The sequence below is a fragment of the Symphalangus syndactylus genome, chromosome 8, assembly GCF_028878055.3.
Source record: "Symphalangus syndactylus isolate Jambi chromosome 8, NHGRI_mSymSyn1-v2.1_pri, whole genome shotgun sequence".
NCBI classification, from domain to species: domain Eukaryota; kingdom Metazoa; phylum Chordata; class Mammalia; order Primates; family Hylobatidae; genus Symphalangus; species Symphalangus syndactylus.
Genome location: NC_072430.2, coordinates 56,946,698 through 56,958,801, shown reverse-complemented (window position 1 = coordinate 56,958,801; position 12,104 = coordinate 56,946,698). Strand labels below are relative to the sequence as shown.

The window sequence follows — 12,104 nt, the reverse complement described above, 5'->3', positions numbered from 1 at the left end:
TTGCAAATTCAGGTTACTTCTTTTTTTATCATGTTATTAGAGTTAAACTAATAAAAAGTCATATAGAGATGAACTTGGTTTTGAAATAAAATGAGTAGATACTTGATTGGCTGGAATTTTTTCTCACAAGTTTTTTATAAAGATGGTATGAGTGTATACTTTTTATCCAGGAATGTGTGTACACTAGGGGGAGTGTTGAGGGGATGAGGGTGGAAGACATTTTAAGACACACAGGAGGCTGGTGTGGTGGCTCATGCCTGTAATTTCAGCACTTTGAGAGGCCAAGGCAGGGAGATCACTTGAGGTCAGGAGTTTGAGACCAGCGTGGCCAATGTGATGAATCCCCATCTCTACTAAAAATACAAAAAATTAACTGGGCGTGGTGGCGCATGCCTGTAATCCCAGGAACTCGGGAGGCTGAGGCACAGAATCACTTGAATCCAGGAGCCGAGATCATGCTGCCACACCCCAGCCTGGGCGACAGAGTGAGACTCTGTGTCAAAAAAAAAAAAAAAAAAAGACACAGAGGACACAAAGTGTACACTTATATGCTCTTTATATCCATACCCATTATCAGTTTGGTGATACGTTATTCTAGTTTCATGAACCTTTACTCTTAGAACTTGCTTTATTCTCTAATATCTTTTGGATTCAGTTTTGCAGTTGAGATGGCTAATACCAATTTGATACTCTTTCCTTTTGTGATTGCTCATGTTTTTGTCTAGAACCTTGCATTATAGTATTTTTTTTTCTTTTCCTTGCATTTCTATAGTTGTGAACAATTAGGAGTGGGTTTTTGGCAATTAATTCAGTGAGCTTGTTAATTTTGAAAGGCTTCAACTGAGGAACATTTTCTTTTCATTTCTTTGATGAGTGCTTCTCTGTTTCTCCTTCAAAAAGTCTTGTTTTTTGTATGCATATTTACTTTTTGGGTGCACTCTCCTTGTTAATGAGTTATTTGCATCTGATTTTACTTTGAGTTTATTCAGCAAATATTTATTAATGATCTACTGTATACTCTGTGCTAGGGGAGTTGACCTAGGGAACTCAAAGGAGGCTGCTTTGAAGAATTGATGCTTGAGTTGAGATCTCAGGAATGAGTAGGAATTATCTAAGACATGAGAGAATGGCTGTTAAGGTAGGGAAAATAGCATTTGTTTATATATTTGGAGGAAGGAAGTATGATGAGTACTAGGTACTGTAAGAAAGCCCTTGTGGTTGGAGTAGAGAATGTAGGGGAGGGGACAGTATGAAGTGAGATGAGGCTAGAGAAGGTACGTAGGGGCTTGACTACCCAGGGCCTTCATGTGAGCCATATTAAGCAGTTCTTTATCCACCTCCTACCCCCAGCAATGGAAAGCCATTGAGAAACTTTTAGTACAGAAGTGATATGGTGAAATTTGTATTTTGAAAGATTTACTTAGGCTGCAGTTTGGAGAATGAATTAGAGGGATGCCAGGATCCATGTGAAGAGACTAAAGAAGCTAGTATTCTGCAGTGAGAATGATGGTAGCTTGAGACCAGGGCATTGGTAGAAAAAAGTAGACAGATTTGAGAATGCTTAGGAAGCATATAACCTGTGGGATTTGATGATGGACTGATGGAGATGAGGTAGAGAGAGGTATCAAAGATATCCTTAGTTTCTGTTTCTTTTTCTGAGTTTTGGGGTCTTGCTATATTGCCTAGGCTGGTCTGGAACTCCTGGATTCAAGCAATCTTACCGCCCCAGCCTCCAAGTATTTGGGACTACAGGTATGCAACACCGCACCCAGTGAATGTTCTTGGTTTGTAGTCACCTTGGTGGATGATGGTGCCATTCACTGGTAAAAGCTGCAGATACGTGAGAGTGCTCAGGGAGGCAGCATAGAATGGGAAAAGGGCCTACATGTAACCCTTGAGGAATGCCAATGTTAATGGCTTGGGAGATGAAAATGAGCCTGCAAAGGAGACGATGGAAATGCTTAGGGGTAGGAAGAAAGCTGGGAGTGTGTTTAGCATCTTGAAAGGCCAATGGGAAGAGTGTTTCTGGAGGGAGTGTTATAGTTGAATGCTTCTGTGAGCAGCCAATTAGAGGAGGCCTAAAAATTTCCCTTAGATTAAGTGACTTGGAGGAACTTGATTTGGTAGAATGGCCAGACAGCCTTTTGGAGCATCAACATTTTTTTTAAGAAGTTTAACTGTAAAGAGAAGAGAGGCACGTGGGTAGCTTGAGGGGAGTAGGTCACATGAAAAGTTATTTTTAATGGGTAACATGGGTGACACTTGTGGCTTTAAAAGTCACACTCCAACTGAGAAATGTTGATAAAAAGGAGAAAAAGGAAAATAGTATAAGATTCTTGAAAAAACCGTAAGTCATTTAAGACTCCTTTGAAACATGGGCACCAAAGCTAGTCTAGTAGAGGATTTATCATCAGTGAGAGGACAGAGTCCTGTTACAGCAGAAAAGTAGGAGGAAAGGGTTATGAAAGAGTTCATTGAAATTATTCACTCATTTATTGATCTTTTTTTTCTGTAGTATCCAATCTGCCATTCATTGTCTCTATTGCAATTTTCAGTTCAGTAAATTGCTTTTCATTTCCATGAAACTATTTTCAGAGTACCTCTTTTTTAATTGACAGTTTGCAATTGTTTTATTCATTCAATGTCATTTCATGTCTTGGTTAGTTTCTAATTTTGAGCTAATGAATACTGAGTCTCCCTCTTTTTCTGAATTAAAAAAAAAAGTCATCTTATTTTTCTCTGTTCATTTTTACACTTTATTTAGCCTAAGTATCTGAAATTGGCTTTGCTAGAAATTATAATTAGTTCGTTGTTGTTTTCTTTCAGTCCCAGACAAAAAAGAAAAATTTTAGATTTCTTTCTTTTCTCTTCTTCCTTTTTTTTTTTTTTTTTTAAGGTCATTTATCTTTGGCAGTTTTAGAGATTTAGAAAAGAAAATATATAGACTTGTAGGCAGAAGAAGATATGGCGCTGAGGGAAGTTTTAGTTTTGTTCTGTGACAGTCTTCTTTATCTTGTATGTTGTCTTTAAAAAGCCTACACATTTAGATTTTCATTACCTCATTTGCAAGTATACAGGATAGCACATGTAGGAGAATTGGAGTATAAGTCCAGAAACCTAAGTCTTATTCTTAGCTTTACTGCTGAACCAGCTTTGTAACCTTGGGCAAATTATTCTATTTCTTTGCACCTTCTCATTTGTAAAATAGGTTTACACAAATCATTTCTACATTTTGGCTCTGATTCATTATGCAAGTTATCAAAATCAAATTTGTAACTATAAATATGAGTAATGTTTTATTATTTTTATTTTTTTAGAGACAGTCTTACTCTATTGCCCAGGCTGGAGTACAGTGGCACCATTATAGGTCACTGTAGCTTCAAATTTGTGGGCCCAAGCAGTCCTCCTTCCTCAGCCTCCTGAGTAGCTAGGACTACAGGCATGCACCACTGTGCCCCGCTAATCATTTTTACAGGGTCACGCTGTGTTCCCAGGCTGGTCTTGAACTGCCCTCAAGTGGTCCTCCCACCTCAGTCTCCCAAAGCACTGAGACTACAGGCATGTGCCACCATGTGTGGCTCTAATCATTTTTAAGGCAACAATCAGTGGGAAATTTCAGTTCCAAATCGGAGAAAAATTTCCAAAGATTAGCCTTTTTTTTTTTTTTTTTTTTACAGATTTGCTACAGTTTTGTTAATGTGCTTATTTCTCATTACCATAGATGACTTTGAGATGGCTGCCTTGGATTACAAACTAGAATTTATTACTATTTCACATAGCTTGGGAAATTAAGTGTAGTTTGTGTAGCCTAAATTATCCTTTATAGAGATGTAGCTGTAAGGGTTAGCATTTCTTCTTTGAACTCCTGGTATGCAGTATATTGCTTAATACTCTATTGTTCCATAAATGTGCATTCCAGAAGTCAGCTGACCATTTGTCCTTATCTTTGAGGACAAAGTCCATACATACGTAAGCATTAGTGAGCAATGTAGAATATAAAGATTTGGTAGCAGTAGGGAGTTTACGCTCTACATCCCACTGCAAATAATTTGAATATTGCCATATTATCCACTGTGACCTGTGCTGTTGTTAACGTTCCTTTTCCCCACCTTCCCCAAGGAACTTGTAGTCTCTCACTATATATTTTTTTCTCTTTGGATTTCCCTTCAGCCTTTAGATTTCTCATCTCTAATGCAAGTCTACTCTAGATTTTTCTCCCAAATGTTTAAAACCAAACTTATTATCTCAGTGGTCATCAAAGATCCTCTAGTTACCAGTATCCACCCTTCTTGGAATGCCTGTTTAGCGGTATTCTTTTGTTATGTGAGTAAGAATAACTCTGGTATTTGCTAAGAGAATATAATTTTCTCCACATTGTATGTATCTATGTCCTTTGTTTATAGAGCCTGGGGGAGTTCTCTATTAGGTTATGCGTCCCTAGGTAAACAGAAGAATATAATGTAGGGTTTTATTACTCAACTTTTTAAGGATTCTGCTAAAATTGTCAGTTGAATAACTCTTGTTACTTTGGGGCTAACATGTTGCTTAGGGATTTTAACAATAAAATATATAGAGCATTTTAAAAATTATTATTATTCACTATAATTCTGAGTGGATTAAACCAAATGACCAGGTTCAAGACTCTACTATGAGTTCAGCTTTGCTTAATAAAAGGGAACGACTGAACATTAATTAATGACTTCTTGGCCCAGCCTTAGAATTTTTCAATTTAGGGATTAGTTTGGTTTTTAAAAGGTACAAAATGTTCATGAAATTTTCTGATTATATCAAATGTTAATTCAATCTTGTTTTTTGTCATAGTACTTTGTTTTGAAAAGTTCAGATCAACTGATAATACTAGTGCTGTGATGGGACTCAGCTTGTACTCAAGAATAGATTTATGACTAGGTGAGAACTAAAATTTCTCTCAGAAACTAACTAAAAACTTTCATGGACAAATTGAATCCCCTTGGGATTTACTACTTATGGATATATGCCAATTTAATTATTGGACTAAATAAAATACTCTTTATTAGTCCACTTATGGAAGATGACTGTGTAAACATAGTATTTGCAAGTAAGTACTTTTTGGTATTATATTTATATAATCAGCTCTTGTATCCATGTAGCTTATAGTTGGCTGCTTCACCAGGACTCTACAAATTACTCAGAACCCAAGGAGGTAAGATTTTTATATTGCCTATTTTCAGTATGTTAAAGTCCAGCCACAAAACTATTAATTTACCCTTGACTATATTTTTACAGTTGCTATGGAGCTGAACCTAAAATTTTGTCAGATGGTTACTTGGTTTGTTACATTTTTATATACTAATATATATACTGTAATAATATACTGTATATATTTTTTAAAGTCTGGTGTTTGTTTTTAGAAGTATATTCTATCTTCAAAGAATTATTTGGTAGTTTCATGTGTGTATCTGGAAAATAACTACTGTACTTCTTTATGAAAGTGAGAGTGAGGTCCCTGCTAGTTGAGGTTGGAATCTAGACGTGGCTGTGTATGTAGGAATTAGTAATTAAACAGTGTCTGTTTGCTGACTGCCTCATTTTTGCCAGGCTCTGTATGGGTGCCTTGCAAGGCATTGCCTCATTTAAACCTTGCAGCAGCATTCAGAGGAAAATATTAATATGCTCACTGTACAGATGAGGAAGTTGAGGAATGCTTTATTAGTAGGTGTCAAGTGTCTTAAGCATAATACCTCCCTCCTCAGCCTCGCTCCCTCATCCTAGTTAAGGAAATTGAGATACAGAGATAAGGCAACTTGCTGTTGACCTTCAGCAGATGACTTAACCTCACTGTGGCTCAGTTTCTTCATGAGTAAAACAGTGTACCTATCTTTTAGGATTGGTGTGAAGATTAAAGAAGTTAATACATATACAAAACTTTAGAACGGTGCTTGGCTAGTAGTAATCTCTCCATAAATGTTAGATGTTATTATTAAGCCTGTGACCACCTGTTATCTCATGTAATTGTTCAGAGATAAAAATATAGGCTATAAGAAAGAATAAGGAGGAAAGCCAGGCTCCTAATCTGTCTAATATAGAAGTGAATCTTAGTTAAGTTTTAAGGTAATCCTATGTGCTTTTAAAAGATTTCATGGTTTGCTTTTCTTTGGCTCCCAGTTTTTTTTTTTTTTTTTGACTTCTTAGTACAGGTAACTTTTGAAGGAATTCAGCTTACCTTAGATGAACCAAAGGAAAGCTAAAAGCCGAGATAATTTAGAAAAACTAAAGCAGAGATTATGTTCCTAAATTCCCTGTTACTGCTTCAAAAGTCCAGGAAACACCACCTGCAGATACAGTTGTATCCCATTGTTAGACCCTTTCCTGAAGTCATTCTCTTTTCTTTGTCTTCCCAGAGAGAAACTAGTCATTCAACAAAGATTGAACTTCTTCTGTGTGTTAGGCTGTGCTCCAAGTGCTGGGAAGACACCAGTGAATAAAACAAAAAGTCCCTGCTCTCATGGAGCTTACAGCCACTATTGTGAAGTTTGTCTGTATTCTGCCTATCCTTGTTTTTATACTTTCACCAAATATGTGTATAGAATTGTTTTGCTGCCTTGTTCAGCATATTGTCTTCTTTTGTTTTTTAGGAATATCTGTTTATGTAATTAGATCTGTTTTTGATAAATTGTATTCTGTTATTTATCCATCCTACCCTCTAATGAGCAGTTAGGTTATTTCCAACATTGACTATTATGATTCTCCAAAAAGATCATTGAACGTGTCACTTTGGGTGGATGGATGGGAGAGTTTCTTCAAGACAGCATATTTCAAACTTTTTGTTGTGACCACAGTAAGAATTATGTACACCTCAGCTTAATAAATACAAATATACACTTGGGACAAATACTTAAACAGTATTTACTTACTTTTATCACCTGGGATGTACTCTATTTTGTTTTGTTTTGTTTTCTTGAGACGTTGTTTCACTCTTGCTGCCCAGGCTGGAGTGCAATGGCATGATCTTGGCTCACTGCAACCTCCACCTCCCAGGTTCAAACAATTCTCCTGCCTCAGCCTCCTGAGTCGTTGGGATTACAGGCGCCAGCCACCACACCCAGCTAATTTTTTGTATAGTAGAGACAGGGTTTCACCATGTTGGCCAGGCTGGTCTCGAACTCCTGACCTCAATCCACCCACCTCAGCCTCCCAAAGTGCTGAGATTACAGGCATGAGCCACTGCGCTCGGCCTATTTTATCTTTTTCAAATGCAGTTTACACACACCCCAGCTGATTGGGTTGTGTGTAACCCATACTGATTAAACTGATTTATCACCCGTGTTCATTATTTTTAAAACGTTGTTTTGAGATCTACAATTAGAAGTGGAATTGCTGAGTAGTTGCTTAAGTGTATCTTCAGCTTCTTCAACTAGCTGTTGCCAGTTGCAATTCAGAGTGGTTGAACCAATTTAAACTCCTGTCGGCACTCTAGGGGAGTTCCTGTTTCTCCACATTCTGACCAACTCTTGATATTGCCAGATGGACGAGAAATGGCATTTGTTTTAAATGTGCCTTCCCCTATTTACTAATGAAGTGTTTAAAGTGTCTTTTAAAATATGTCATGTAGAAGTTTAATTTAATGGTAATCAGAGATGGTGGCAAGGAGGAAATATTATTGTGATTGACTGCCTCCTCTGGCAGAAAAAATGGTGTAATAATGATATAATAATATCTATATTATATTGAGTATTTATAATTTGCTAGACACTATACTTTGTGCACTGTATACATTATTTCATTTAATCTTCATAAGAATCTTGTAAGGTTAGTGCTTTCTTATATACTTTTTTTTTTTTTGGGATGGAGTCTCGCTCCGTCACCCAGGCTGGAGTGCAGTGATGTGATTTCAGCTTGGCTCAGTTCAACCTCTACCTCCAAGTTCAAGCCATTCTTCTGCCTCAGCCTCCCAAGTAGCCGGGATTACGGGCATGCACCACCATGCCTGGCTAATTTTTGTATTTTTAGTAGAGACGGGGTTTCACCATATTGGCCAGGCTGGCCTAGAACTCCTGACCTTGTGATCCACCCACCTCAGCCTCCTAAAGTGCTGGGATTACAGGCATGAGCCACCACGCCCGGCTGCCTTCTTATATACTTATACAGGAACAGATGGAGAAAGAGATTCAGAAAGGTTCGGTAGTCATACTAAGTAGTAGAGCCAGAATTTAAACCCACATTGGTCTAATTTTATAGTTTATTTTCTTTAGTACTTCATGCTATTGGTGAATTCTTAGAGGAAGGAAGTTTGTCATTACTATTCTCTTCTGTTGGTTTGTCTCTTAAATGTGTTTAATTTTTTGAGTTTCACTCACATCTCTTTTTTTCTTTCCTTTTCTCAAGATAGTGGGGTCTTTCCTCTGTAAAACTTCACCTTGTTGTTTCTAGTCTAGGATAGTGGTCTTGTAACCTAGGATAGTGGTCTTGATTACTGCAATTTTGGTTGATTATTTCTTGTTGGCCCTTAACGTGCCCCCATCTTCTGCCTTAGGCATTCCATCTAATCTTTTCCAGCAGTTTGCAACCTTACTGTGCCTCAGAATCACATATGAAAATTTAAAAATCATAGATACCTGGGTTCCAACCCTACCCTGGAAATTCTGATTTGGAAATATTTATTTTTCAAAAAGTCCACAGATAATTCTGTTGTACAGCCATGGTAGAGACCCATTTTCTTAGGGGTTAATGATGCTTTAGAGTCACGCAGACTTGAATCAGAGCCCTGATTCCTTTAAACTTATTAGTTGAGTGATCTTGGCCGAGTTCTTTAATCTTGGCTAAGGTTCTTCATCTATAAATTGGAGATAATATTATTATCTACCTTAGAGAGTTGTTGAAGAGATTAAATGAAGTAATGCTTGTAAAACACTTACCAGAGGGACTTAGAATACTTCTTAAACATTGCCTGCTAATAAGGTGTCATTATTACATTATCCTTTATCCAATCAAAATACTCACCTTGGCAATGTGTATTAACTTGATGTCAGAAAAATAATCTGATAAATATCGCCATAAGGGATGAATGATAGCTAGTTTTCATTACTTACCTTTCATTAGTTGAACTGTACTAGGAGACAGAGGAGTAGGCAGATGGTTTTATCACGCCAATCAGCCAGTCTTTTCTGCCTATGCGTCAGTTTGGACCTATAAGGAAAATGAAGGGGAAAACAAATGTTTTTCTTTCTTTCCTAGGAGGATTTTCTTCTTGTCCTTTTTCTCCCAGTTTCCTCTCTGAGCTGAGTGTCATTAGCATCATCAATACCCTAGTTTCAAAGCTGCATAGTGATTTACCTAGATACTTTTCTCCACCATTATTCCCTACTGCCTAACTCCTCTTGACCTCCATTAAATCTCTGTTCATCATGCCGTCCTTCTTTTGGATTGCCTTTAGTCAGTTGTGACTTACTTGATTACTTGAACCCAGGTCTCTACATTTCTAAGCTATTGTTCAAGTAAGGGCCAAGGTAAATTCTGACCAGCTGTCTCTTTGCCTTGTGTGGACCCATTCTAGACCAGCGGGTGTTAACAGAATTCTGAGTATTGGGAAAGGATTAGATTAGCTGAGCCTTCAGGCTTGTCAGCAGGGCTGTCACTACACCCTTTGATCTTCTTTATATACCTAATGGTTATAGAATATAATAATAATGGTACATTTATTACTATTTGATTAATAGATTACTAGTAGTAATTTTGTTATATATGTATATAGTACACTTTGTTATGTGTATATATAATTGCTTGCAACTTGAAATTTGAGGCTAGAGCGTTTACAGTAATTTAATAACTTACTGACTTTATCGAAAACTGAAAAACCTCATGGAAAAGGTAGAATATAAGCTAGACTTAAAAGGATAGGTATACTTTTTTCTATAAATAGAAAGGATGAGGCAAGAGTTTCCAGTTAAGGAAACTGACAGGAGCAAAGGCTTGAAGGAGCATGCAAATTTGGAGCATTGTGAGTAGATTATTTTTTAGCTTTTCAGAGTTCATGCAGTGGGAATAAAACTAGGGAGTTTGGAATCAAGCTTGAAAATTCCTGAATGTTCAACCAAGATAAGATATTTGAATTAGTAGATTTTTTGGGTATGTCATGAATTCATTTGGCTTTTCTTGATTGATATACATACAACTTAGTCCTGAGCTTACACATGTTCATTGTATCATTAAACACTTAGCCTGGTTCTTTTAAGTTGATGGCTGCTGCCAGGTCTCCTTTCTGCCTTCTCCCCTTTATTCCAGTGCTTTAGTTTTTTTCTGCCTTTTTGTCTATTGTGATCTGTGCTTCATCAGGCTTTCCCCGAGTTCCTCCTTGTTAATCTCCAGATTCCAAGTCAGCAACACAATGAATGTCTGCTTATCACAAGAGTTGTGAATTCCCGCATATCTCTTTCCCTTATTAAAAAGATTGTTTGGTACATATTTTGTTTATAAGACAGTTATTGACTTTCCTGTTTCTCTTCCTTTGCAGACCTAGAGGATCAAGACATAATGGGAGCATTTTTAGACAAGCCAAAGATGGAAAAGCATAATGCCCAGGGGCAGGGTAATGGGTTGCGATATGGGCTAAGCAGCATGCAAGGTTGGCGTGTTGAAATGGAGGATGCACATACGGCTGTGATCGGTTTGCCAAGTGGACTTGAATCGTGGTCATTCTTTGCTGTGTATGATGGGCATGCTGGTTCTCAGGTTGCCAAATACTGCTGTGAGCATTTGTTAGATCACATCACCAATAACCAGGATTTTAAAGGGTCTGCAGGAGCACCTTCTGTGGAAAATGTAAAGAATGGAATCAGAACAGGTTTTCTGGAGATTGATGAACACATGAGAGTTATGTCAGAGAAGAAACATGGTGCAGATAGAAGTGGGTCAACAGCTGTAGGTGTCTTAATTTCTCCCCAACATACTTATTTCATTAACTGTGGAGACTCAAGAGGTTTACTTTGTAGGAACAGGAAAGTTCATTTCTTCACACAAGATCACAAACCAAGTAATCCGCTGGAGAAAGAACGAATTCAGAATGCAGGTGGCTCTGTAATGATTCAGCGTGTGAATGGCTCTCTGGCTGTATCGAGGGCCCTTGGGGATTTTGATTACAAATGTGTCCATGGAAAAGGTCCTACTGAGCAGCTTGTCTCACCAGAGCCTGAAGTCCATGATATTGAAAGATCTGAAGAAGATGATCAGTTCATTATCCTTGCATGTGATGGTATCTGGGATGTTATGGGAAATGAAGAGCTCTGTGATTTTGTAAGATCCAGACTTGAAGTCACTGATGACCTTGAAAAAGTTTGCAATGAAGTAGTCGACACCTGTTTGTATAAGGTAGCTAGACTTTTTTAAAAAACATAAAATGATTTTATGCCATATTAATCACTACTCTAGTATTTAATCATCTTAGAATCTGTAATTCTGAAAACTAAGTTTTTGGCACGATTGTAGGATACTGTTCACCAATTATGAAAATATATCGTAGGAACACTGTGTAGAAATAAATTACCCAATTACCATCTCTGTAAGAGTTACAAGCTGAATGTTAATCTTACTACTTGAGCTTTGTAATAATGTGGAAGATTATCAAAGGTAAAAAGATTTTATCAGAGTGCATGTTTTGAAAGAAAGAGGGTGGGGAGGGTTAGACCTCAGTGTCTATAAATGAAAAGCGTTTTAGAGTTTTAATATTTGACCATGTGATATCTCAGTACATTTGTGATATCCTAATCCTTTGAAACTAAGGTTTAATGGGTCTGTAGCACTTAAAAGAGGAATGTAGTGATCATTAGACGTGATGTAATAGAAGTAGCCTTGTACATGGAGTCAGAAGAACTTGCTATGAGACCGTGTATGGTTTTAGGTAAGCTATTTAAACTCTAATCAGTTTTTTTCATCATAAAAAGGGTAAGACATTATTATCTTGTCTCATGGGGTTGTCAGGAGGATCAAATGGGATAATATACATAGGTGAGCTAGCTCAGCCCCTTTATTTTACAGATGAGGAAGCTGAAGCCAGAGAAGTTTCTACAAACTTAAGAGTCAGACAGACTTGATACCAAGGCTTACCTCTATTACTTTTGTACTCTACATTC

At 37.3% G+C, this 12,104-nt stretch overlaps 1 protein-coding gene across 8 annotated transcripts in view; it reads left to right on the top strand.

Annotated features, from left to right (window-relative positions):
* The window catches only part of PPM1A (protein phosphatase, Mg2+/Mn2+ dependent 1A), a 51,616-nt gene that overhangs the window by 25,087 nt on the left and 14,425 nt on the right, over positions 1 to 12,104 (top strand). For 5 of the 8 annotated variants that reach the window (XM_055289198.1, XM_055289199.2, XM_055289200.2 and 2 more), the window contains one exon: positions 10,490 to 11,343. In XM_055289198.1, the coding sequence (XP_055145173.1) occupies positions 10,490 to 11,343 (854 nt within the window). Of the gene's footprint in view, positions 1 to 4,821; positions 4,909 to 5,129; positions 5,183 to 10,489; positions 11,344 to 12,104 lie in introns of those variants that run through there. The other 3 variants (XM_063644561.1, XM_055289201.2, XM_055289202.1) reach the window with 2 other exon arrangements.